Raw genomic sequence first — 27,641 nt, 5'->3', positions numbered from 1 at the left:
TTATCTGTAATGTAATGTATAATGTATACATTGTTGATATAATTGTAATATAATGTATTGTAATGCATCTGTAATGCAATATATTTTTACCTTTTACGTTGTACTTTTACATATTTAAAATGTATTATTTCTAATCCTTTATGTGATTTTACTGTATTTGATGTAAATATATGAATATAAATGTGAATTTACATGACCTGATTTGGCTCAACCAATCAGACCGCGCTTGTGTAGAGAACTATGATAGTAGTTTAGTAGGCATGGTTAGATTCATTTGTGGGGTAATAATATAGCACAGTGTTTTAACTACTTAAGAGATGTTATAATTAAATACCGAGATAAGTAAATTATACGACTCTGTGTAAATTATAGAAATCTATCAGTACATCTTGATTTAAACTTATTGAAGAGTATGAGAAACAATTTGAACGTTCCCCAAAACTTTACACGCAGACATCCAGATTACAGCTTTCTATTTAATACCTGTTTTACTATTTTACTTGCACTGTGTTTTGTTTTCAATTTAATGTTTTCAAAATAGATTTTTTACAGAGATTTTATTTAACTTCACGTGTATGTTTGTATGTTTAGTGCAAATTTGCAAGCCAAATTTGAACCACTTCCTCTAAACTTACCACTTTGAAATTTTGCATGCTTGTTAAGTTCTGATGACAATACACTAAAATGATAGAAATGACCTGATTTTACAGCTAGGATTGTCTCTTCACGAGGTCAATCCTCAACAGTTAATAGCACGGACACGAAACATATATATTTTATTTTGACAGTTAAACATGGCCTTCACTATGATCTGATGCTGCAGCCAAGATTGTACCCTCATGAGGGCACTCTTCAACAATTAGTAGCAGAGGCGTTACTTGAAATGGATAGATTGACAAATATTTCTAAGTAAATAGGTGTAAATACATAAAAAGTAAAAAAAAAAATATTTTAAAAACAAGCTTTTATTAAAATGCTCCAAAAATAAAAAATAAACCAAGGAGTTCATAAAACCCATAATGTTGTGTAAACCCCAAACCCATAAATGGGCTGAATATGGCTGCTCTATAGAAGTGGCATCAGCAAAAGTGTGATAAATAGACACGTACTATCTATAATCAGTATATGTTCATGTTCTTATGCGATTTAAAAGTTTGTCGCGGAATTTCCTTAATTAAAATAAAAATTAGGTACACGAGCCCACGAATCTGTGGTCTTCCATTGTACACATTATTCTGGGACACTTTGTATATATAATTTCAATTTTTACATTACCTACAATGTGTCAAAATAACCAATGAGTATGTAATTTTAAAAAAATTTTTATGAGCGTAGGCAGAACAGAATACACAATATGATCTAATTGTACTGGAAACGAAAGTTCTTTTACATTAATATAAATTTTCCAGATAATTTTATATAATTTAAAGTACACCTATTTTAAATTTGACTCTGCCTAACATTATTACATTGTACAGCAAAATAGATTTGTAAATCCCAAAACGTCATATTCATATATTACTTATAATCATATCGACATAGGAAATCTGCTTTTTAAAGATTCAGATATCTTGAATTTAAATTGTGCTGGTTTTTGTATTAAAAATAAAGATGATGGATTCAATTAATTCCGTTTAGAAGTTGTTACACTTGTTTCATTTACAGAAGCCGTCCCGAGATGGTTTAGAATCCGTTGTCAATATTAATCGCCCGCTGATAAATTAACGCTTTCGATTGTTTATAAAATAATAACATTGTGTTCGGTACTAATATGCCACGTGATTCCAAACTATTTTAACATTGAACAGTTAAGTACTGTTTATATTTCTTAACCAGCGCTTTCCATTGCTTTGCAGTCAAGGTTTGTGAGTGAATATAACCTCACCGATCATGGAATTTGTACTAGGTATGTGTTTTGGCAGTAACAATTGTTTATGCCAATTATGTCTGAAATAAAAGTACTTCTAACAACTTACTTTCAATTTCCCTTTTGCTTTCTAACTTACTTACTTTTGTGCGTGGCATTTAACACTTGTCATTAACTAATTGCCAAAAATTATAACTTGTGACTTCAACAATTAATTAGACTTAACAAGACTTGATGGAATATTAGTTTTATTAGACATTGAACCACATATTTTATAGTTAACCAATGTAGTGGTAAAGTATAACCTCTCAAATTTGGGTTCCTTTATTTCACAGAAATACTTGTACTTGTTTTTAAATACCAACAAGTGAAATATAGCTACAATTTCCGTTTGTATTTCATTGATATCTTTTATACCTAATTTTGGTTGTAATAAAAATTTACTGTCAATGTACGAAATAGCAAGCATCAAACATACCTGTCGTAGGCTATAGGTACTGTTCTAATTCTGAATATTCACTTTTATCAGAATAATATCATATTTTTTTTGCTGTACTGAAAAGGAAAAGAAGCTACAGTATTTGAAAATATAATTTTTTGAGTATCTCTTAAGAGAATAAAGTCATTCAAACGATTTCACATTAAGAAGCAAATAATTTCACGATTTCATGATAGTCATTGTAAAATATCACTAAATAACAGTATCAAAAGTCTTTTTAGTTTTCGTTTACAAATAAAAAAGCTTTATCAATCCTATAGGTACAGGAAGTTATTTCTACAATCTTTTTTATATTTTTGAACAATTATTTAATTTTTTGTTGTGGCAAAATGCACAGTTCAATAAAAATGTGTGCAAAAAGTACAATAAAATTAAAGATAATAATTTAATAAAGAAAATTTCTTTCATCTTCCATTATCCGTTGGTGGTTCTCCTCTCAAATAAAATTTTCTTTAATTAATAACTAAGAGTTCAAATTATTTTGTCTGTATTTAAAAAGGTTCTAACTGATAAAACAATAATTCTAAAATACAGGGTGATTCACAACTGGCGACCAAAAATGAAATCTCGTATTCTTTGTGAATTTTAAGGGAAGTATTTCCTATAAAGTTTTTATCTAGGACGCTTCGTTAAAAATATACAGGGTGTTAATCTTCAAAAATATTTTTAATTTTTTTAAATAATTTAAAAACTAGTAAGTGAAATAATTTGAAATTGGGCACATGTATTTATGTAAACATTGTCCAAAATCTGAGTGGGTTTAGGTCCGGTGTGTTCAGTTCGTTTTTTAAGTTTTACTCGAAAATCAGGTTTTTTCGGAAAACATAAGAGAGTAGTAATTTGTAGAAAATTTAAAGACGTATCCGAAAGTATCATGGCTGTTACCGTAAAGCAGTGACGTACTATTTTATTTAGAAAAATATGCCATCGATACCCTGTATCTCCGCCACTGAAGCATCTATATTTTAGAAAATACTTACATGTGCCCAATTTCAAATTATTGCACTTACTAGTTTTTAAATTATTTAAGAAAATTAAAAATATTTTTTGAAGTTTAACACCCTGTATCTTTTTAACGAAGCGTCCTAAATAAAAACTTTATAGGGAAGATTCCCCTTAAAATTCACCAAAGAATACGAGGTTTCATTTTTGGTCACAATTTGTGAATCACCCTGTATACTGTTAGTAACAAATAATATTTGTGTGATTATTGGGAATGACGATGATAATTGAGGAATAGCACTAACTAACTAGTCCCATGTTAAAATATTTCGGACTGTATACGAGTACTCCTGTGTAGAAAGAAAAAGTCAAATATTATATCTGGAAATAATATCAAATGTGGGATTTTCTAAATATTATTGTTCGAATATTCATCTTCATTCATTATTTTCTATTTATTTAAATAAACTTGACGTTTATAGCCAGTATAAATACCAACATTTGGATTAGAAAATAATGGGAAAGTAGTTTTTAGATTTATTTATTTAGATAAAAAAATAAAAGAGAAATGTAGGATAGGAAAATGTATCTCTTAGGCATTGAAAAACCCTTGTTTAAGAACTGGAGAAAAATACAGTATGTATGTGACACATGCGATACATTACTATCGTATGAGCATGAGCTATTATCGTAAAAAAACCCTCCTATAAACTATGAAAAATGTTTGATAACTGGAAAGTTCTATTGATAAAAATGAAAGACGATATTCCAAAATGAAGGACATTAGAGATAATATAATAATATAAAATTTAATGGCGGAAGTTTGTTTTGATAATGAAAAATGATATATTTTACTATTTTATACACAAAAAAAATATATTTTGAATAGTAATAATAATAATAATAATAATGCATTTATTTTCCTTTAAGACATGTGTACACATATAAAGGAATAGTCAATATTACTTAACCTAAGATGACAGAAATTCATCTACAGAATAAATTCACCTGTCCACTAAAAATAACTTTAATTTACATTTAAAACTTTTAAAAATCTGGATCCGCTTTAGTTCTTCTGGCAGATGATTGAAAAGCTTCAAACCAAGATAGTTAGGAGAATTTCGTGAAATATATTGGAAATTTATGAACTAAATATGTCCTTTGCAGGATATGGTATCCAGCATAATAACACACATGAATCTGAATGAATAAGACAAGTTTCCTGTCATGCATTGGGAACTTTGAAACAGGATATTAACATATGTGTTGCTTGGACGAATTTCATACATTTTCAATAAATTGTGTCATAAATAAAATTTAGTATAGTGAGACTGAGGAATTGCTGAAATATTGTGGTCAAGTACAATAGTTATTTCGTGCCTAACTGCTTCGAAATGTCCGTATCCGTGATTCAAAACACTGGTAAATATGCCAAACGAGATAATACAATTATTTCAGGTTAGAGTTATAATTTAAAACTTAACATATCAAAGGATGGATATATCTGACTAAAATTTGTTTATTACGAACACACACCACATGTGTAAATTGCTTGATGCCGCTTTATTAAACCCGCCAGACGACATTTTTTATTAATTCACAAAAGTCACAGTCTACGTAACTTGTGCGTCAACTTATACGCACATTAAGCAGATAGTTTTTAAATTACTTGAAGGTCAAAATTAAAGAAAATTTTCTAAATATTCTTTAAAGCAAGGTAATGTAAATATACACTTTTTTCTGTATTATTTCGCTTTACGCTGAATAAAAAACTAGCGTTATGAAGAAGTTGGTGATGTAGCCTCTATAAAATTCGTAGTTTTATAGAACGTCTAGGCGTTTTACAAAAGGCGACCCGATTGTCACATCATCGTTGACTTTGTGTTGTTTTACTAAGGTTTAAATAAAATTTTTAACAATACAACAGACAAACTATGTTTCTAAATAAATATATAATATGTCATTCTTTATAGAAATTTCTGCTTATATTTCTTCTTTAATGGAAGAATATCACTTGTATTGTAAGAAAATCTGAGAATGTCATAAATATTAAATTTCAATTGTTTTGCAAAAAAATTATTACTTCATTTCATATCAGTTAGATGGTTTGGATATAAATACTACCGTCATTATGTCAGACATTGATTAACAAACGATAATTAATTAAAATCCATTGAACTTAGATCGGGACTTCTGGGAGGTCATACTACAATTTTACTGCATTTCCAATTCAATTATTGAATTACACAGCCCCACAAAAAAAGAAAGTGTTCGGACTTGTGGGTCGGACATATGTATTCCCATGTATTTTTTGACGCTGAATCCGATCCCGAGCACAGAAATGGCCCTCCACGTCTGGAATTGGCCCCAGGGGCCAAAAATGGCCTCTATAGGGCCTGAAAGATGGATTCCGGGATGAGGCGAGGTCGAAGGTGCATTCTAAAGCCAAAGCCGGATTTGTGGTCGAAAAGTTTATGGCCAACTGAAATTTCCCGTTTGGGACCGGGAAAATGACCCCTTAGGGGCCTGAAAATCGTGTTTCGGACGTCGCAATCGCAACAGTGGTATTTTTATGTACTTTTAAATTCTGGAACTCAAACTGTGCTCGAATTCCAGAATTTAAAAACCATTTAACACCACTGTTGCGATTGCGACGTCCGAAACACGATTTTCCGGCCCCTAAGGGGTCATTTTCCCGGTCCCAAACGGGGAATTTCAGTTGGCCATAAACTTTTCGACCACAAATCCGGGTTTGGCTTTAAAATGCACCTTCGACCTCACCATATTCCGGAATCCATCTTTCAGGCCCTATAGAGGCCATTTTTGGCCCCTGGGGCCAATTCCAGACGTGGAGGGCCATTTCTGAGCTCGGGATCGGATTCAGCGTCGAAAAATACATGGGAATATATATGTCCGACCCACAAGTCCGAACACTTTTTTTTTTGTGGGTCTGTGTTATAGATGTAGGTATTTTGAGGAAGATATTCCGAATATAAAATATCAGAAAACCAATACCAACCATTTCCAATGTTATAAATACCTAGTAAAAGAAAATCATAATTTAAAATGACTAAATACGTTGTATCTACAATCCAATGACGAAACTGAAACATTCACAAAATTTTATGACGTCCTAGAGGTCCCGATCTGAATTCAATTGATTCTTATTAATTACACAGCGCCACAAAGAAAAGAGTGGCATGGGCCATAGACCAGATAAGTTTTTCCTATAGTAGCTTGAACCTTCGCATCCAAATCTAAAGTCAGAATTTCCGGATAAGTTCGTGTTTTGACTTTTGACCTTAACATCGAGACACTATAGAAAGCAGTTTTCGTGATTGCAAACTGATTTGAGTAGTCGGTTATTGGAAAAACATTACACCATAACCCCTTAACCCAGTAGCTTCATGACGCCGTAACCCACAACCCCGTAACCCTATAAACCGGGATGTGCAAGAGTGTAGAAACTATGAAACATGTTGGAACATTGATCTCATACATCAAGGGTCCGAAACTACGTGACTGAGTTTGAAGGCTTCTATAACCCCTTAACCGAATAACCTCGTAACTCCATAACCATGGGCGCGTGAAGATATATGACCACGAAACTACGTGATCCCTTAACTCGAGGTATACAAGCTTATGTGGACCCATGATCTTGGGCATAAAGATTTGTGTTATAAAGTCACTCGGAGTTTTTCTCTTTGCATCTAGATTGAAAAATTCAAAAGTACTTCTTTGACCCGATCAAAATAGTTTAAATAAGAATAATGGGTTTATAGTGCCATGCGACTATGAACCTCAATATCTTTCTAATCTCTCACCATTTAAGTCGGTTTGAAAGCTCGAAAATTCCTTTCTAGAGGAGTTCCCAGAATTTCATGGTTCTACACTCTCGAGATCATGCATGAATTTGAATCACTGATTTCTCAAATCAATTTGAAATCTCGGAAGTCGCGCTTTCTAGAAGAGCTTCTTGATGTTAACGTCAAAACATAAACTGCTTAGGCAATTCTGACTTTAGATTCGGATTCAGTCAAAGTACTATATGGTCCATTTTCTGATATAATTACGAGAATCGTAAGTGTTTCTAATCTACTTAAGTGGTATGAAATATTTATTTTTTCTACAAAACAGTTGCAATTTATTTATTTAAAACTTTGGAACTATTAACATTTCTTAGTTAGACTATTCGATATAAAAACAAATGCTCTGCTTGTGATCTCTTTTAAATTTTCAGAAAAAAATTCTCTGGACACAAAACCAAGAAGGGAATTACATTTTTAAGAGTTTGGGGATAAGTAGGAATTTCTGTAGAGAATTGTATTTTTTATACATTTCCTAACAAAAAGCATTTCCTCTTAGACAGAATCGTACGACACACTGTACATTCCATTTTCATTTAGGAATTCTATACATATTTTATCTGTTTTTATCTATATTAGTTAAAGTGATATAATGTAAAGATACTTTATTAAAGTTGTTGATATGTAAAGTGGTTCAAAATTGAATGTAAATCAAACTATCATTACATTTTTATAAAGTATTTAGACATTCTCCAAAAACCACAGATTGTACAATTTGGCTACGACAAATATGAAGGCATTTTAACTGTTATCTAAGTATTAGAAGTATTCTAATACTCAGATACGGTTATCAAATGAATAGGAAGATTATGGGCATAAATTTGGGTGAATAAATTATCGAGTTTGTTACTTTTTTGTAAAATCTTGTTTTATTTCAGTGTGTCACAAAATTGTAGGAGTTTGTTGGGATATCTTATCGCATGTGAACAATTAATTTCGAATTGATACCTACTGATAATATGTAATCGGGAAATAGTATAACATTAACAAATATATCAAGTTTTATGTATGGATTAGTAGCTGATGGAGTGAAGTGAGTAATATTTTTTGCATGGAAAATGGAAGATAAAGAAAATGTTCGAATGAAAAGTTACGAAGACAATAACGTATACTTGAAAGGTGCCAAAAACGTAAGTAATTAATTACTAGTAATCAAAGATCTACATATTCTACATTTAGTTTTGTGGTCAATAATTAAGATATAAGTAGATAACTTAGGTACAAACAAAGAAACAAAAATGTTACTCAGAATCTACTAAAAGAATTAAAAAATTATATATTTTGACTTGTGACAGCAACGTAAACGTCAAATTGACAAGTGACACGTAATATGTTCAACATACATTTTTGTTTGTTCATTTTGTATTAAAAAATAATAAACCTTCAATGCACATACATAATCACAATTTCCATAGTTGTTATAAAACCGTAAAATTTTAATATTTAAAGATGCGAGTTCTGTTCAGAAAATAACTAAATTAATCGAATTACGCACTATTGAAGATATTTAGTGATATGCGACTGGCAGTATTGTGTTGCGCATAACCTCATCTGTAACCACATGTTCTTGGATTGTTGGTATATCTCATTTAGTTTTCATGATATTGTTATTTGAGTGCAAAGGGGATGATGCTATGGGTAGTACGCAATGTTGCGAAAGGTTTTCACGATTTAAAAACCTCGACCAGAGACCTTCGACTTCGACTGATGACTCCTACGTTCAGAAAGTCAAAGATCTGATGCGTGCAAATCGCCCAGTGACTGTCAAAGAAATTGAAGAAGAGGTTAGCATCTCAATTGGGTAATGCCATGAAATATTGACTGAAAACTAGAACATGCATCGAAACTCAGCAAAATTTGTTTCTCATTTGATGACCGAACAACAGAAAAAAAATCTCGTGTGGGCGTTTGTAGGAATCTCCTTGAATAATCTCAAAGATGACGAAACATTCATTCAAAGGATCATAACGGGAGATGAAAGCTGGGTTTACGGTTACGACATTGAGAAAAGTTCAAACATCACAATGGATAGGCAAATAATTTCCTTGTCCCAAGAAAGCACGTCTCGATCCAATGTCAAGTTGTTCTTCCTTTTTTTTTCGACTTTAATGGAATTGTGCATTTTCAATTGTTGCCTCAAGGTGAAAGAGTGACCGTGTGTACTATCAAATCATTTTACAACGGTTAAGCGAAATGGAACCGTCACTGAGGAAAGTGTGAAAATAGGCTTGCTTTGAAGGATACAGGAATCAATAATGTATAAAATTAATAATAAAGTTCGGTTATTTTCTGAACAGATCCCCTATTTTAAATTATTATCTACTTACGGGCCGAAATTTGTGCGAATTTAAAAATTAATCACTTGAAGAATTCATATAGAATTATTACTCTCACAGTTTTTACTTTATTCCATTTTCAAGCATTCGAAAACTATTGAAATATAACTACTCATAAATAAATTTATGAGCAAAACTTTTAGGATTAAAGGAAAACAAATGTTCAAGTAACAAAATCGATTGTTGAACGAAAACTTAAATACGTGTACGTCTTACTTATTTATTTTCATAGGCAGAAAATCTGTAATAAGATAATTTTAGCTTTAGAGTATTCGCATTTGCAGCTTATTTTGTCCGGAATCATTTACTTTATTGGATATATGAACTGGTCCATCTCGTGGATAATCATTCCTATAATAATAAGCATCTTCAATGATGAGCGGAAAAGGAAGAGTCTGAAAAGAAGAAATTTGATTAGAGAAGCGGCTCTACGAAGTGAGAAGGACGTTATTTTAGAAAATATTGGAGACTTGCCTGCGTGGGTTAGTACCTAATGTAAATAAAATAATACCAAATATTAACTATAGATTGAGTGAAGTATTGTTTACCATAAAGTTATACTGAGTGGAGTATTTTGGTGATGCGTGTATTGAGATCCCAGAAATTACAAGATTTGGAAAAACAATTCATGGGAAATGTTTTAGACCATGACTAACTTAATGACACCCCGACCCTAACTGTTGGGATCTTTAAAATATTTAAATTTTTTTGCTTTTACAAATTTGCATTTGTAACTGTTTGTAATACAATATTACTGTAAATCTTGTTGTAAATAATTTCACTCTCATCTCGGATTTTTGTTTCAACGTTGCACTTCCGAGAAATCATCGCCTTGCATTTTTTTTTCCTTATAATTTTTTCAGTACGTTCCAAATGGAATCCATAAGAAGAAAAGCGGTTGCAAAGGAATAATGATTAAGAGACCAAAATGTCGATACAAAATCTCAGTTCACAGTGAAATTCTTTGCAAAAAAGTTGCTATGATAAAGTTTTTATTGATTTAAAAAATACAAAAAATACAAATTTACATTTTCTTTAAATTTAGTAGAAAAATATGCATTTAACTGTATTTCCACAGATTCGTTTAGTTAATATAAATTTATCTTTACCTTTTTAATTTTTCTAAGATTTTTTTTTTTGAGTGGGGTTCACCCTGTCCCCATTTATAGTTGCGTGACAAGTGTTAATATTATTAATTTATCTTTTTATGGCACTGATTATTCACAATTAATAACTACATAAACCCTAAAGCTGATAATACAGTATTAGATATATCTCCAGTATATTAAAATCGTAGGTATATCTTCTTAGTATTTGTATGTCCATGACATACTTTCTTAAATTACTTATTTGATAAAAGCTGAGACGTGTTCTTTTACCATAAAGAATAATTTGCAAATTTTCCGCAGAGAAAAAAATATTTGTTTTGAATTTACTTTACCACATCCAAGTAACAGAGTACATATTTTTTTTGATATTGTTTCTCTTTTCAATAATGTTTAAATTTCTGTGATGTCTAGCAAGAGAAAAGAGTTATGAACAAAACAAATGTTGAATTCTAGGTAAAGTGACCTCTAGCAGTGCATAATGAAACTTTTCGCTGAATGGTCCAATAGAACTTGATCTACTTACTTTGTGTGCCAAATGAGAGACTAATCGAACTTGAATTAAATAAGTCATTTAAAACGAAAAATAAAAAAAAATGAACTTTGAAAGCTGTAACTTGGAAACAGTTGACATTTCGAAACAAATTTTCATTACACATTGCTGTTATTTTAATCCGTAGAATCACCTCCCGAAGTTTCCTGACGGAGTTTCAGAACACCCTGCATATTAGCACGTTTTCTGTACCTATTTCGGAAGAACGTAATATTTTTCATGTAGGCAATGTTGTTATACTCTTCGGTATATTTTTCTATTTTCGACAGCATTCAAAATATAATACATATTCTTCAGTCATATTTTTTTATAGCGTATAAAATTCGTTAAATTAAAACATTTTTTTTTCAAATACCATTTTTCAACTAACTAAAAAAATTACCATATTAATTTCGAAAACAGCGTATATTAAGTTTTTGCCTTGAACGATAATAATTTATATCTTGTAACAACCACATGCTCTCTCTAACGTTCAGAAGCACATCTAGAAGACCCAGAATATGGTTTTGAAAAACACCCAAATAGTTTTCGCGCGTTAAGCGATCTGTATAAATAAAAGGCGTAACAAGAATACCGTTAGCAATAACTGCCAATACTTTTATCGACAACCTATATTGAAAATGTACCAGTATTGCGACAGTTGCTTAGGCGGTCTTGCGGCTCAAAGATTTGGAACTCGTTGCACATGAAATTGGTACAACTGATTTTCCCACAATGTTGTCCACACTTTGTTGACTCAGTTCAACTTAGCCTGCAATTTTTTTAATAATTGTTAAATCTTTGTCAACAAAACTTAAAATCATTCCTTGGACATTTCCTGGTACTCCACTATGTTTCCGCAAATCACCGGTTCCTTGTATCTTTACACAACCCGAACAAGGGACGAGGGACCGTTAAAGAAAAACGTTTCGCGTGTAGCTGGAATGCAGCATTCGCGCTTTGACGACACTTTCCATAAATTGATACCAAATTAACTCATCCGTTATTTCATATACGTGAGCCATTATAAGTAGAGTTATTCAATCAAAAGTCACCATCAAAATTCACGATACAACTGACAGTAACGTGCAAGATAAGAAAATATAAACATTCGCACAAAATCGAGAAACATTAGGTATGTTTCTGTACGATTCGTTGTAAATATGCATGCGATTAGCTTACTTGCTTAAATTCTTTTCCGCTGAATTTGTTTACAACTACGGAAAGTTGTAAATGTATTATTTTGGAGTTACTTAAAAAGTAAAATTAGACAAATATACTTTTTTTGAGTAGTTCTACACGTTTGTTAAAAATATTACTCAACTTAGGAATCACTCTGAATTGTATTTGCATTAACAAATTGTATTTTTTTTGGTCAAGTCCTAATATAATATTTCCTTTCAATGCTCTGTATCAATTATTTTGGACATAAAAAATATATACACTTATATGATGCTTGCATTGTTTACATATTTTGTAATAAAGATAATACATACAAATATTCATATCTCTATAATATCGCAAATATAACCCAGCCGTGTTTTCCCACGTTAAAAGTGTTTGTTTTTGATAACACGTGAAAAAGAAATTGTTTATATTATTATTCATACAATGAAACAATATTTAACAAACAATTTTTAATAGTATAACAACTGTAATAACATTTAATACATCCTACTCCTTAATACATACAGGGTATCCCAACGAAAATTTGACCCCCCTATAATTGGAAAACCGAATAATATTTCAAAATTCGCTGAGACCAGTCGATTTTTGTTCTTGGGGGGAGCTTTTTTGACAGTCAAGCCAACTCGATATGTTCATCCCCCTAATGCCTAGCAACCCCAACTTAAAAATTTCAAATGCAACTACCCCACTTGTGGCACATCATTTTAAAGCCCTTTTCATTGCGAATACAGTGACGTACCGTTTTTAGAAATCGGTTGAGATTTGACAGAATTATTGGTTACAAACGAAAAGATGACAAACCAACTTACGCGTAGTAATTTCTACACAAATGCCCACCACTAATAAGTTTTTCATCTACTACACATGACCGCATTACCTAATTGTTATTGATGTGTCTATCAGTTTACAAAAAAGTCAGAAATGAAATAAAAAAGCTGAAGCAAATAAAACTAGATACTAAAATAGTTATTAGTAGAAGATACTTAAGTTTATAGGAATTCAGACCTTTTCAAAATAACAAAAAATCAGTACTACAAAAAAAGTCGGTGTTTTTTGCTTGTGACCAAGAAATCGTTAGTTTCAGCCGTTATTGAAAGTATTAACGTGTGTTCGAAATGGTTTATTCTATCGCGGAAAGAGTAGAAATTGTTGCAATTTATTATCGAAATCACGATTGCGCTAAAGCTACAGCACGAATTTTTAATGCCAATCATCCTGAAAAAAATGTAAACCACCAGTACGTTAAACACCTGATTGACAAATTTGTTGCAACAGGTTCGCTTTTAAACAAGAAACGTGAAGTAATTGGGCCAGTTCGAAATGAAGCAGTTGAAGTGGCAGTTTTGGGTCATGTACAGATGGATAATAAGCAATCGATTACAACTGTGTCTCAAGCTTCTGGCGTATCCCGTTCCAGTGTTCATCGAATTTTGAAAAAACACAAGTTTCATCCATTTAAGATGACGCTGGTTCAAGAGTTACATGAAGATGACTTTGATCGCCGTAACCAATTTTGCGAATACTTTAGTGAACAACTTCTACTGAATCCAAATCTTCTCTACAATACATGTTTCTCCGACGAATGCACATTTATGTTGAATGGCGAAGTGAATAGACACAATTGTCGTTATTGGAGTGATACTAATCCGCATTTAATCAGGGAATTTCATACTCAGACACCTCAAAAATTGAATGTTTGGGCAGGCATTTTGGGCGACCATCTTGTTGGACCATTTTTCATCCAAGGTAATCTCGATGGAAACACCTATCTAGAATTATTGGAAAGTACAATTGATCCTAGGATAACAGAGATTTTAGAAAGTGACGACAATTTACTAGAAAATGAAATAACCTTCCAACAAGATGGTGCGCCCCCGCACTATGCTGCTGCTGTGCGACAATTTTTGGATGACCATTTCCCGGGGCATTGGATTGGCAGAAGAGGTCCCGTCGAATGGCCACCAAGATCTCCGGATCTGTCCCCTTTGGACTTTTTTCTGTGGGGTCATTTAAAATCACGAGTGTACGCCACTCAGCCGGAAACATTGCAAGTGCTACGTCAGAGAATTGTAGAAGAATGCCGATTAATAACTGCGGATGTCTTTAATAATGTTCGAACAGAATTTGAAAACAGACTGTATTATTGTTTGGAAGTTAACGGGGGTCATTTTGAGCAATTCATCAAATAAATCTGATTTATTATTTGCTTCAGCTTTTTTATTTCATTTCTGACTTTTTTGTAAACTGATAGACACATCAATAACAATTAGGTAATGCGGTCATGTGTAGTAGATGAAAAACTTATTAGTGGTGGGCATTTGTGTAGAAATTACTACGCGTAAGTTGGTTTGTCATCTTTTCGTTTGTAACCAATAATTCTGTCAAATCTCAACCGATTTCTAAAAACGGTACGTCACTGTATTCGCAATGAAAAGGGCTTTAAAATGATGTGCCACAAGTGGGGTAGTTGCATTTGAAATTTTTAAGTTGGGGTTGCTAGGCATTAGGGGGATAAACATATCGAGTTGGCTTGACTGTCAAAAAAGCTCCCCCAAGAACAAAAATCGACAGGTCTCGGCGAATTTTGAAATATTATTCGGTTTTCCAATTATAGGGGGGGGTCAAATTTTCGTTGGGATACCCTGTATATGTATTTATAACCGCAATTTTTTTTAAATATTTACAGAATATCAATAATTTAAAATGAAAAATTAAGTGCTAATGCGATTTTAACGGAATAAATTTTATATTAAAATTACTTAACTCTTCGCTTGTTTAAAATTAAAATGTATTATCTAATAAATATATTAACCAACACTTCTTTTTTTTTTCAATTTCAGGTGTATTTTCCAGACATTGAACGGGCAGAATGGATGAACAGGATTATCAAACAGCTTTGGCCCAACGTCAACCATTACGTGCATGATTTGATAACGACCACGCTGGAAGCAAAATTAAAACGTAATCTTGAAAAATACTCCCTGAAAGGATTTAAATTTCAGCGAGTAATACTAGGGAGTGTGGTAAGCTGAATAAAATTCGCCGAAATGTAAAATGAAACCCTGAAATACTTTCAGCCCTTCAGGATTGGAGGAATTATTGTCTACGACAACGTGTCTAGAGATGAAATTGTTATGGATTTGGATGTTTCGTAAGTATGGATATTAGGGAATGGCGCCTCTGGGTTTTTTCCTTATTTGTGAATAAACTGAGCGTGTGGATATATTAAAAGGCCTTGTTTTTTTCTGGAATTCGCTTGACTTATACAAAGTGTCCTAGGACTGTTTGTACAAAATGAAACGGCGAATTCTGCAGGTAAACATGTGACCTGTTTTTTCTAAGAATGTGTCTTAAAAAGCATTACTTAGAGACCTTTGAAATTTTCAAAAAACGAATTTCCTCGTTAACGATGATTCAATATTTAACCAAAATTTCTGAGTTTATGTTATTTAACATGTTTTACTTATTTCTGGACCAGGCAAAAATTGGGGGTGGTTTTGTAGGAAATGTCGACGTATAATTATGCTGGATGGGAAAATGGTTTTATGCCAAACGCGAAACACGCGAGTCAAAAACTAAGTCAGGGGACTATCACTATCACATCAACTATCGAAATTTGCCAAAAAAATTGAAACAGTTTATTGACTTTAGAACCTGTGCTCTGCCTGGGTAAAATTAAAATAAAAAAAACCTTGATGGTGATGATTCAGATGATGAAGATAACATTCTTAATTCTGATACTAACGAAAGTGGATATGAAGAAGACGTTTCACTATTATTTTTATTGTTATGATACATATCTACCTATATCAAAAACTATATAAATATTAACATCAATTGTATCTACTCCCACTATAGTAAATAGACTATTAATACATTGTTCTTAAGGCGGTAAGTGAATTTTACCGTAGAAGTGGAAGTTGCTATGGTCAACGGGAGGTAAGTGAGGTAGAGATCTTTTAATATCTCATGAGCCGCGAAATGCGCGAAAGGCGTGGCGTATCCCCATAATTCTTCTAATCATCATCATCACAACTAGAAATGAGCTAAGGCGCTCGGGCATCAATAAAGTCAACTGGCGAACGTTCGTTATATATATTTTTATTGTTTAAATTAAAATAATAAAGAATAGGGCATTTTATTATGATATTTGTAATCGGATCAAAGGCTTGTTTACGCTAGAGCTAGAGAGAGACTGTGAATAATAGGTGCAATGTTTTTAGGATCTAGAATAATTTAGGCGACGGTCGGAATTATGTTTCTGCGCATATGAAGGTCACAGCTCATAAGATTTTAAAACATCTCTAACTTACCAGCTTAGGGAAAAAAGCGATTTCGAGTTATAAACGGATACTTTAGGAACAAATAAATAGAAATATTTGATGAACATTACATTTTATTAATTATTATCAATGAATATTTATATTAATTGTACAGTTATTACATTTAGTAACATTTATAAAACCTGGATAATTATTCCCCTCGTGTGTACTAATAGTCACATTTTTCTCAAAATGATTTCACCGCTCCATCTCACTGATCCATTAAAACAGCATGATGCGACATACTACTAGAACCTGGAGTTGAAGTGTTATTGTAAAGAATCCTGTTGGCTATATCATTTTTGTTACTTAAACTGTCAGCAACATAACTTTCTGCAATTGTGGCTGATTTTCACACACCATGTCTCTTGATTGCTAATACATCGACTCCTGTATTAGCCAGTAACGTTGCCGATGTTCTTCGGAATGAATGGCCTGTATATGTTTCAGGATGTTCTAGTTTCAAAAACTGTGCAACCTTACCAGAAATCATAGAAAGGGTATTCTTGCCGACCGGTTGGTTGTAACATCTACCTGCTTAATAGCGCATAAAAAAGCGTGAAATTTCAGTTTTAATTTCCAATCTAATCTTGACATATTTCTTGAGAATTTCTAGGTGAGAAACAGAACCAGACGAGAAGTAATTGTAAACGTACGTGACATACCATTTTTAGAATCTGGAATTGTAACTACAATAATGTCATCGAAATTTTTTAAATTGACATTGTAAGTTTGCATAACTCATCTGAACGGCACGCTCCTGCAATGCCTAAGGCCGTCACTACCTTCATTAGCAAATATGTGTTATCGGGTGCCTGAACGAGAAAGTTGTTGACTTGTTCTCTTGTAAAAACGTTTCATTTTTTAGGTGTATAGCCGTCATTCTTATGTTTCCAAAACAAAACGCTCTCAGCATGGGGTATTTTGATATATCCACGTTCTCCTCTATGTAAATAGTTGACTTAATCATTGAATATTCACTCCATAAACTCGCCGGTGACTCATGAAATATGCTAGCAGTGACATTTCAGAACACCCGTTTTTTAATTCTAGCACCATTCTTTGAAATTTCTATATGCTCGTCCGTAGCGTACTTTCAATTCCTCGGGCAATAAAAATTCGCAGGCATTTGCTGCACTTTCTATTTAAAAATCACTCATTTGGAAATAATAATTGAAAACCAGCAAAATTGCAACGTTATTTATAAACACCTTAGAAACGACAAAATCCAAATAACCAAGACGATTTTGCAAGATTTCGAATAATGTCAAAATGAATTGATTAAGAAATGTCAAAAAATAAAACCTAATCTTTATTTCATGAACCATAAAGAACTGTGGGAGCAGATAAAATGTTGTAAACCACGCAAAAGTTAAATATAATTTCCAGTCTCGGACTCTATTGCCAGCCCTCGCTCCTCTCGGGCGCAAAATCGTCCTCCACTGATAAATAATACTTACCTCCTTTATGGTTGTAAATAACTATTTTTTTCAAATTTATTTCTTTACTCAATACGTAATTTTGGATTGTAAATATATTACCTGCTAATAAATAAGTTTTATTGTATATGGTCATTAAATAGGATCAAGTACAGATAATCTACTTTGATTTTCTTCTTTTATTTCTCTTTTAAAGTTAGTGTTAGGTAAAAAGGCGCAACTCTCCTTAATATCACATTTGACTGATTTAGGTTTTGGGCTAGAATTAAGTAACACAAATTTTTGTTTAATATTACCGTTACCGAGTAATCAAGAAAATTCGTTTTATTTTTTAACTCTAAAGGGCTGTAGTAGCTTAGAAGGGGTGCTTTTTAGTGCTCATATTAGTAGAGGAAAAGAGACATTACCTACTTGTAGAATTTAGCATTTCATTTTTTATAAATCTTAGAACACTTTGCATAAAAAAAAACAAAATGCAGTTTTGTAAAATAAAAAAATTTATGTTTACTATATTTCTGTTTTCTATTTCTCTCTAATATTTTTTATTATTTTTACTAATGAAAATAAATTATATTTTAGATATGCTGGCGATTGCGATATAAAATTTCGTTTGCATGGTGTAGGCGGAGGTGTAAAAAATTTTCAAGTTAGTAGATTAATCTTACGCGCAGTTTTATAAAGATATATAACAATTTTCACTTTTTTAGTTATACGGCAGATTGAGGGTTGTATTGAAGCCTCTCATTAAAACAATACCACTGACAGGGGGCATACAAGCCTTCTTTCTGAACATCCCAGACATTGATTTCGACCTAGATGGAATAGCTGGCATTTTAGAAATACCGGGAATAAAGTAAGTAGATAAACTTTATTGGATTATTACAATAATATATAGAGTGAGTCCATAAAAACTAAAACGGGAAAAAGCAAAACGGGGAGTTTGAGGTTATATAAAAGCAAGTAGTTGAATGACTAGTGTTTTTAATTAGGTGGGTTTCAATTTCTCGAATTTCTTCGAAATGATCTGCCTGAACTCTTGGAAGATAGATATATTTTTATCTATTCGACAACATATATCGTCTTTGCACTTGTCATTCGAGAAAAATTTTAATAGCTACCTAGCTCCTACTAATTTGGTTAAAATACTAATTAACATATAAATAATAGGAATTAATTACAATAATGAAAGTAATATCTGCACACGCTAAAATAAAGTAGCTGTAATGTGGCTGAAAGATATACTCTTAGTTTTCTTGGCAGAAACTTTTTGTACATGCCTATAGACCTTTTTAATAGTGACGCCACATACGTCAAATAATAAGTACACAGTACAGTACATAGTACACATTGTTAAGAAAAATTTCACTGTACTTATATCGATTCTCGACCTTATGTACTTTTGACATAAGTACCAAAAAATGTCTTCTTTGTCATGAGCTTAAATATCGCGATATTCTCGCCATATTAGAAATATTTAAGCAGTTTCAAACCCAAAGTGACAAACTAATAGAATTCTACAGTATATATATTTAAATTTATAGAACAATATTGACTTTTATAGTAATTAATAAATTAAAATTATATCAATGTTACTGAGCATGCGCATTAAAGATAATTTCATGTAAGCGAAGTAGCCTCGCAACGGGATTCACGAAATGTTAAGTTGAAGAAAAAAAAACACTCCATAAACAGACTGACACAGCAGAGCACCAAGAAAAACAATAAAAAAACTAGGTAGAACTAGAAAATGCCAGGATTAAACAAAAGACAGCAATGACAAATCAACAAGATCTCACCTGCGTATGAGGGTATTCTTCCCGAGCATGCGCATTACTTTATTTAAATTTAAGGATATTCTTTTATATCGTCTTTTGTAAGTTTTAAGCACATTAGTGTATCTATTTTACGAAACACATGTTGCTTGTTCTTAAATACTTGTAAAAATAAGTTAATTTGAAATTGTTCATTTCTATAGTAGGTATCTATGTAAATAGTAAACAAGGGGCAGATTCGATCTGCAATTTCAACTATGACAATTTGTTGCGGGTTGCCTAAATATGTGACGTCACACTAAAAGAGTCTATTGGCTGTGAGTGCATTGACCTAGGTCAGGTATTATAATATAATCGATCAAAGTCCAGTGGCGTGCAGATATATATTTTGAAATAATGTTGTAAGACTCCTTTTTTATTTCTATTTGCACCACGGTATGGGTACATTTCATTTTTTTTGATAAGTTGTATAGACTAACTATTCTAGACTGTATCGTATTATCTTGTTTTAATGTCAAGAAATAATTTTAGAAGTTTAGAATTGAGAAAAATTTCTACAAAAATTTACAAGTTTCATTTTGTTTCAGTAATCTGCTGAAAAAAAGCGTCGTCGATACTATTTCATCATTAATGGTTTTACCCAATAAATTCCCTATAAAATTATCTAAAGATGTTAGTAGTGTGCAACTCAAAACACCTAGTCCAGCGGTAAGTTGATATAGAATGATTTATTGTCAATATTTAAACAATTTCCAATTTAATTGCCACGTCACAGGTGTTAGCATAGTGTTGATGAAAACCTGACACTGGAAATTAAGGTTTTCTTAAGTCATATTATTTTTTGAATCAACACAGTATTCACCAAAAAGTTTAGTTTCAACATCTATTATATAAATTATGTTTATTAAATTCATTTTATAGTAAACTATTATCAAGATAAATATGATATTAAAATTAATAAATAAGAAAAAGATCTATAGTTAATAGCTTTTCAGGGTGTTCTTAGAGTTCACGTGATTGAAGCCAAAGATCTGGTGAAAAAGGATATAAGCTTCACGGGAAAAGGAAAATCAGATCCTTACACCATTCTTGAAGTGGGAGAACAAAGTTTTAGAACTGAAACAATCGACTGTACAGTAAACCCCAAATGGGATTATTGGTGTGAGGTGCGTATCACAGTCAATATTTCGTCTGTATTTACAATTTTTTCAGTTACTATAGAATTCTAACTCAATTTTTATGATAAATTCAACTGTTGAAAAATAACATACATTTATATTAACAACATTTTGATATCATTGTTAATTTTAGTTCATTATATTAGAGTTTAGTGGTCAACAATTGAAACTTCACGTTTGGGACGAGGACACAACTGAAGATGAAACCCTTGGAAAGTAATTTAGTTACATTTCTTTGCAATTATTTAGTTATATTCATCACATACATTTTCAGAATATCGCTGGATATATCTAATTTGATAAAGGCTGGACAAAGTGATTTGGTAAGTACAGTACTGTAATCATTTTCAACCAAATTTTCGTTTCCTTGGATTTCTGTTACAGTGGTTGGGTCTAGAAGATGTCAAACATGGTCAGATCCACGTGAGGTGCACTTGGCTAGCCCTTAGCACCGACTACACAGATTTGCAAGTGGTAAATTTATCAGTTGAATATGGAGGAAAGCATAAATGATCAGTTATTATTTGTAGGCAATCTACGAAACACAACAACTTCAATTGACTCATATCAGCACAGCACTGTTAATAGTTTACGTTGATTCAGCTACCAATTTGCCCGTAAGTAGTTCATATGAAACATGTTTACATCTTACCCAGCAGCGTATCTCCCTTTCTGTGAAATTTAAATGTTTAAATGTTCAAAGTGTTCGTTGTTGTGTGTTGCTACTTATTAAATACTCTTTATTGTATATTATACACTGCATTCTCTACATATAATGCTTACCTTTGTAGCAAGTCAAGATCTCCACCAAACCAGACCCTTACGTTCAAATTCAAATAGGAAAACAAATAAAAAACACAAAAACGGTAATGCGGACCATAAATCCTGTCTGGGAGGAAGGATTCATTTTCTTCGTATCCAATCCTGATTCGGACGCTTTGGATTTAAGGATTGTCGATGCAAAGACTGAGAGTGAATTGTGCTCGCTAAGTTACAATATCAGCAATCTTTCAAATAAGGAAAACTTGGAAATATTGCAGCAACCTTTCAGATTAGGAAAGGGGACCCCAGAGAGCAAAATCGTGTGGTCCTTGCATCTGAAGGTGAGTCACAATTCGTTTAATAATAAGTTTTGCAAAGTAATACTCAGCAGCAAAGACTATTTTGTTAAAAAAACACTAGAACTTGAAAAATCAACAAAGGAGCTGGAAAAATTCAGTAACATTTGTTATTTTCAAGTATGTTGATGAATTCGTTGTTTTAGTTATCTTTGTTCTCAGATTTTTAAAAACGAGAACATGGAGGAGTATCTGGAAGAGTTTTTGAGGAAGAGAAAAGATTCGACTTCATCTGTAAAGAGTAAATATATAAGCACATGCATCACAACTATCTTTTTATTTACGATTTTGTATTTCAGGCTCGGAATATTCAGATAATCAAATGTCAAATAACTCCCCACTGTTCAACAATGTGAAACTAGAAGAAATTTTTGATCGCACTTCTAAATCGTCCACAAGATCGTCGATGATGTCAAATTCAAGCAATTCCAGACGGCGTAGTAAGTCTGGGTGAGTATAAAAATAAAGGAGCTCGCAAAATTTATAAGACTTGGATATGTGTCGAAACATGTGAACTTGCTATCCGATAATTTCACAAACTTGTAGCAAATCATAGAGCTAAACACTAGGTTGCAGATTGTTTACACATATCTAAGCTGCAACTAAGCCTTTACTTTATAAGATTCACTATAATTTTTAACAACGCGGTGAGTTTTGATGAATGGGGTCCCAAAAGAATACTCCATATAATTTTAGAAGTATATCCAAGTATGGTGAATCAACGGATTTTGATGAATGAGGTTTAAAATTGTTTGCAGAAGTAAAACTTCTTAAGATTTAAGAAGTGTACACATTTGGAAAGCTGCGAAGTTTGGACTTGATATGTTAGATTCGTTTCTTCAAAACAAACTTAACTTTTTTAAGTTTCTCGTTTTCTTCTCANTGTTTGTACAAAATGAAACGGCGAATTCTGCAGGTAAACATGTGACCTGTTTTTTCTAAGAATGTGTCTTAAAAAGCATTACTTAGAGACCTTTGAAATTTTCAAAAAACGAATTTCCTCGTTAACGATGATTCAATATTTAACCAAAATTTCTGAGTTTATGTTATTTAACATGTTTTACTTATTTCTGGACCAGGCAAAAATTGGGGGTGGTTTTGTAGGAAATGTCGACGTATAATTATGCTGGATGGGAAAATGGTTTTATGCCAAACGCGAAACACGCGAGTCAAAAACTAAGTCAGGGGACTATCACTATCACATCAACTATCGAAATTTGCCAAAAAAATTGAAACAGTTTATTGACTTTAGAACCTGTGCTCTGCCTGGGTAAAATTAAAATAAAAAAAACCTTGATGGTGATGATTCAGATGATGAAGATAACATTCTTAATTCTGATACTAACGAAAGTGGATATGAAGAAGACGTTTCACTATTATTTTTATTGTTATGATACATATCTACCTATATCAAAAACTATATAAATATTAACATAAATTTCATCTGCTCCCACTATAGTAAACATACTATTAATACATTGTTTTTAAGGAGGTAAGTGGAATTTACCGTAGAAGTGGAAGTTGCCATGGACAAGGGGAGGTAAGTGAGTTAACTTACCTCTTTAAGCGATTTCGAGTTATAAATGCATATTTTATGAACAAATAAATAGAAATATTTGATGAACATTGCATTTTATTAATTATTATGAATGAATATTTAATAGTAATTGTACAGTTATTACATTTAGCAAAGTTCAGGTATATATAAACTTTGCATTTAGTAACATTTATAAAATCTGGATAATTATTCCCATCGTGTTTACTAATTGTCACATTTTTCTCAAAATGATTTGACCGCTCCATTTCAGTCACCGAAAGCTCAATATTATCCGACTGTTCCCTTAAAACAGCATGATGCGACGTACTACTAGAACCTGGAGTTGAAGTGTCATTAAACTGTCAGCAATATAACTTTCTGCAATTGTGGCTGATTTCCACCCACCATCTCTCTTGATTGTTAATACATCAACTCCTGTATTAGCCAGTAACGTTGCCGATGTTCTTCGGAATGAATGGCCTGTATATGTTTCAGGATGTTCTAGTTTCAAATACTGTGCAATCTTATTAGGAATCATAGAAAGGGTGTTCTTGCCGACTGGTTGGTTGTAACATCTACCTGCTTGATAGATAAAAAAGTGTAGAATTTAAGTTTTAATTTCTAATCTAATCTTGATATATTTCTTGATAATTTCTAGGTGAGAAACAGAACCAGACGAGAAGTAATTGTAAACGTACGTGACATACCATTTTTAGAATCTGGAATTGTAACTACAATAATGGCATCGAAAATTTTGAAATTGACGTCCAAAATAAGTTTGCATAACTCACCAGAACGGCATGCTCCTGCAATGCCTAAGACCGGCACTACCTTCATTAGCAAATATGTGTTATTGCGTGCCAGAACGAGAAAATCGTTGAATTGTTCTCTTGTAAAAATTTCATTTCAAAATGCTCTCAGCTTGGGGTATTTTGATATTCCACGTTCTCCTTTTAGTCCAATTAACTAAGCCTTTAAATCGAAATTTTGCCAACTTGGCTGAATTTTTGATATGAGTTAGTTTAAGGTATATTATAACAATAAGTGAGAGTAATTTTTTGTTCAACCCCCGGCCAAGGGTGGAAAAACATAAAACAAAGGGCTNAGTTTCTCGTTTTCTTAATAAATACATCCATGTCAAATAAAGAAAAAATTAACTATAACATACCAGAACTGATCAAGGAATATAATATGTTGCAGGTCTTTAGAGGAACCAATCTTCACAGGACAAGTTAGTTTGTCCTTGAGATATAGTGTTCAAAGGCAACGATTGATCGTAATAGTGCATTCCTTAACGTAAGTGTCTCAAATACCTATTCTTACATTTTCAATATATACTGTTTTTGTAGAATACCATATAAAGAACAAGGAAAAAATTTATATGTAAAAGTATATTTATTACCTGAAAGAAATAAGGATGTTAAGAGGAAGACGGGTGTAAGTATCTATAGCTAAATGTTGTGTTTTATTGTTTCGTAATTTTTTTTGTTCTCAATGACAATTCTCCCTTTCTAGGAGACACCAATTTGAAAATGGGCAAATTATTATTTACTTTTGGTTGGAAATAGATTTTTTTGTTTGCATTAATGTAATTTCTCCTCCTCCTATTTTGTACCGATAAAAATTATTAAAATAAACAAGTAGTCACATATTTATTACACCAAATCTGTTATTAGTTGAATTATTGGCATTGAATGGTTCTAGACAATAAATGTTTTCAATGCGACTTAAAAAGAGCGTAAAAAATAATTACCATCGCAGTATACAAGGTGCTATAGAAATAACTTTCATAAATGTAACAGACAATTCTTTATATCATTTTGACAAAAAAATATACGAGTACATTCAAACTCAATTGTTTTCGAAAAGAACGCATCAAAACATCAAGAATTTTTAAATCGACATCTCTGCACATCTGTGCTGTGACTAAGATTGTCTTAGTCTTAGATCTAAAAAACTTAAAAAGTGGAAAGAAACATTTTCGGAGTTCTCTGAAGAAAAAAATATTAAAAAATTCAAGAAACTCGAAATAGGAACTCTTGAAAAAATACTTATTAAAATATTTTTTCAGATATATTTTGCTGAAATAAATCTGAAATAATATGAAAATAACAGTTTTAATAAAATTAATTCATTTTGCAATGTCCTCAAATATCAAATAAGTCGAGCTCCTGTCTGTACAAATGGACAAAATTTGCTTAGTATTTTCAATAATAGGTTATTTAAAACACTAAAAAGGAACATAGTCTTAATTTTTCGAGAGCAAGCAATGAAACAACAACGAAAAGAAACAAAATAGTTTTTTGTAACTAAAAAATGTATACGTTTCTTAACGAAATGATAACATAAAGGCAGTAAAAAAAATGAGTTAAGAAAAAGATGAGAGATGATTTTTTTATTAAAATAATTTATAAACGTTATTTTTTTAAATATGTTATTTATATTAACATGCATAGTGGCAAGAACCCATTATATCCTAGATTTAAAAAAAGCCTTAAATTTTTTCGAAATTTTCCGGTTTTGTTCCGACTATTCCATGAATATAAAACATTTGGTGTTTTAAATATGAAAAAGCAGTTCTGTTTGGCCTATTATATTAATTTTGCAAATAAAATAATACATGTTATTAAAAACGTAATGCATTGGAACAAGAATTTTATTTAGTTTATTGAGAATAAAGAAAAGTTTACCCGCTGTGGTATTGTCAAAAATAACTAGCTCTATAATAACACAATACTTTTTATGCACGATTCCCGACACAGCTACAGTTAAAATTACCATCTTTTATCATATTAAATGTTCACAATGTCAACTATTTGAACCTAAACAGGTTTGGCATTGCTTAGCCACTTCTCCAGTATCCATTGATAAAGTCCTGGTATATATTTTTTAATTAATTGGCAGCTAAAATGTGTTCTGGAAGATCAATTTTGTCCCGCATTTTGGTAATATAGACCACTTCCTCACATGGCACCACAAGTAGAAGTCTAAAGCATCAGAAGATCTTAGAATTAAAGTCAGTTCTACTTATCCATCTGTTTCCAAAATTGTTATTGAGGTACTCCACAACTGGAGATGTGTGATGAGGCTCAATCATGCGAATACCACATATCTAAAGGACTTTGCCTGAAATTTTAATAAATAATACCATATTTTTACACTGAAAAGACATAAATTTACAATTAGTTTTCTCAGGAACAGTTAATTTTGGATATATACAATGCGCTTTTTTGGTCAAATGATGCAAAGAATCGACTGTTAAATTTAAAAAGTTATTTTTCGTACATCTAATGACGTCGCTCATACAGGTGTACATACCTGATATTTTTTTATGACTAAGTTATCATTTTCAGGTCATGCATTCGAGTAATGCAACATTCGATGAAAGATTCGAATACCTAGTTCCACAAGGTGAGCTGAATTCAAAAAAATTGGAGATATCTGTGATAGAAGAGAAGATGATGAAGAACTATATTTTTGGAGAAGTAAGCATGTCCAGTTATTTATTTAGTAACAAACTATTAACGTTTTAGGTAGTTATTGATTTGGCCAAACTAGACCTATTTAAGACACACACCGACTGGTTTGATTTGGGTCCACATTTAAAAAAGGATTGAAAAAAGTATTAAGATCAACCATGCTTTGCAACTTATCCACATAGTTAGTTTTCTAGACTGAATAATATATCACTTGTATTTAAATAAATTATTTTTATCTATATATCACTGAATTTAATTTCTCTTTATTTTTATACTTTTTTTATATATTTAAGCACGGATGAATTCGCTCTGCTTCCAGTAAATTTTCAAAAAGAAGAATAACGATAATTTATAAATTCTATAATTATTGCTTGGTAGTGAAAAATGTTCCTCAACATAATACCGGTTTTCATTCATACATTTAACTTTAATGACTTTTTGTTTGAACGTTTAAACAATA

General features: G+C 31.8%; 1 protein-coding gene across 2 annotated transcripts; it reads left to right on the top strand.

Moving 5' to 3' along the window:
• Positions 1–1,839: 1,839 nt before the first annotated feature.
• On the top strand, positions 1,840–27,422 carry LOC108904967 (extended synaptotagmin-2-like). Of its 2 annotated transcripts, none has more exons than XM_023457342.1 (20): positions 1,840–1,906; positions 8,053–8,304; positions 9,795–9,992; positions 15,177–15,359; positions 15,414–15,487; positions 18,677–18,743; positions 18,805–18,950; positions 20,457–20,577; positions 20,865–21,035; positions 21,181–21,263; positions 21,322–21,370; positions 21,432–21,521; positions 21,578–21,664; positions 21,839–22,150; positions 22,328–22,406; positions 22,465–22,615; positions 24,903–24,998; positions 25,052–25,139; positions 27,056–27,187; positions 27,240–27,422. In XM_023457342.1, exons 2-20 carry the CDS (start codon positions 8,233–8,235, stop codon positions 27,258–27,260), a joined length of 2,220 nt encoding a protein of 739 aa, XP_023313110.1. In that variant the 5' UTR covers positions 1,840–1,906; positions 8,053–8,232; the 3' UTR covers positions 27,261–27,422. The 2 variants fall into 2 exon arrangements, with proteins under 2 accessions (XP_023313110.1, XP_023313109.1); XM_023457341.1 differs by having other exon boundaries at positions 27,236–27,422.
• Positions 27,423–27,641: the final 219 nt, after the last annotated feature.

The sequence above is a fragment of the Anoplophora glabripennis genome, unplaced genomic scaffold (genome assembly GCF_000390285.2).
Source record: "Anoplophora glabripennis isolate ALB-LARVAE unplaced genomic scaffold, Agla_2.0 scaffold48, whole genome shotgun sequence".
NCBI classification, from domain to species: Eukaryota; Metazoa; Arthropoda; class Insecta; order Coleoptera; family Cerambycidae; genus Anoplophora; species Anoplophora glabripennis.
Note: the sequence above shows the minus strand (reverse complement) of the source record. Positions and strands in the feature narration are given on the sequence as shown.

Excerpts from the sequence above, each read along its gene's own strand:
- LOC108904967 (XM_023457341.1), top strand. The coding sequence starts at position 8,233 with ATGGAAGATAAAGAAAATGTTCGAATGAAAAGTTACGAAGACAATAAC. Across the intron at positions 22,407-22,464 it reads TTCGACTTCATCTGTAAAGA|GCTCGGAATATTCAGATAAT; the intron begins GTAAATATATAA and ends TTTGTATTTCAG. Across the intron at positions 24,999-25,051 it reads GTAATAGTGCATTCCTTAAC|AATACCATATAAAGAACAAG; the intron begins GTAAGTGTCTCA and ends CTGTTTTTGTAG.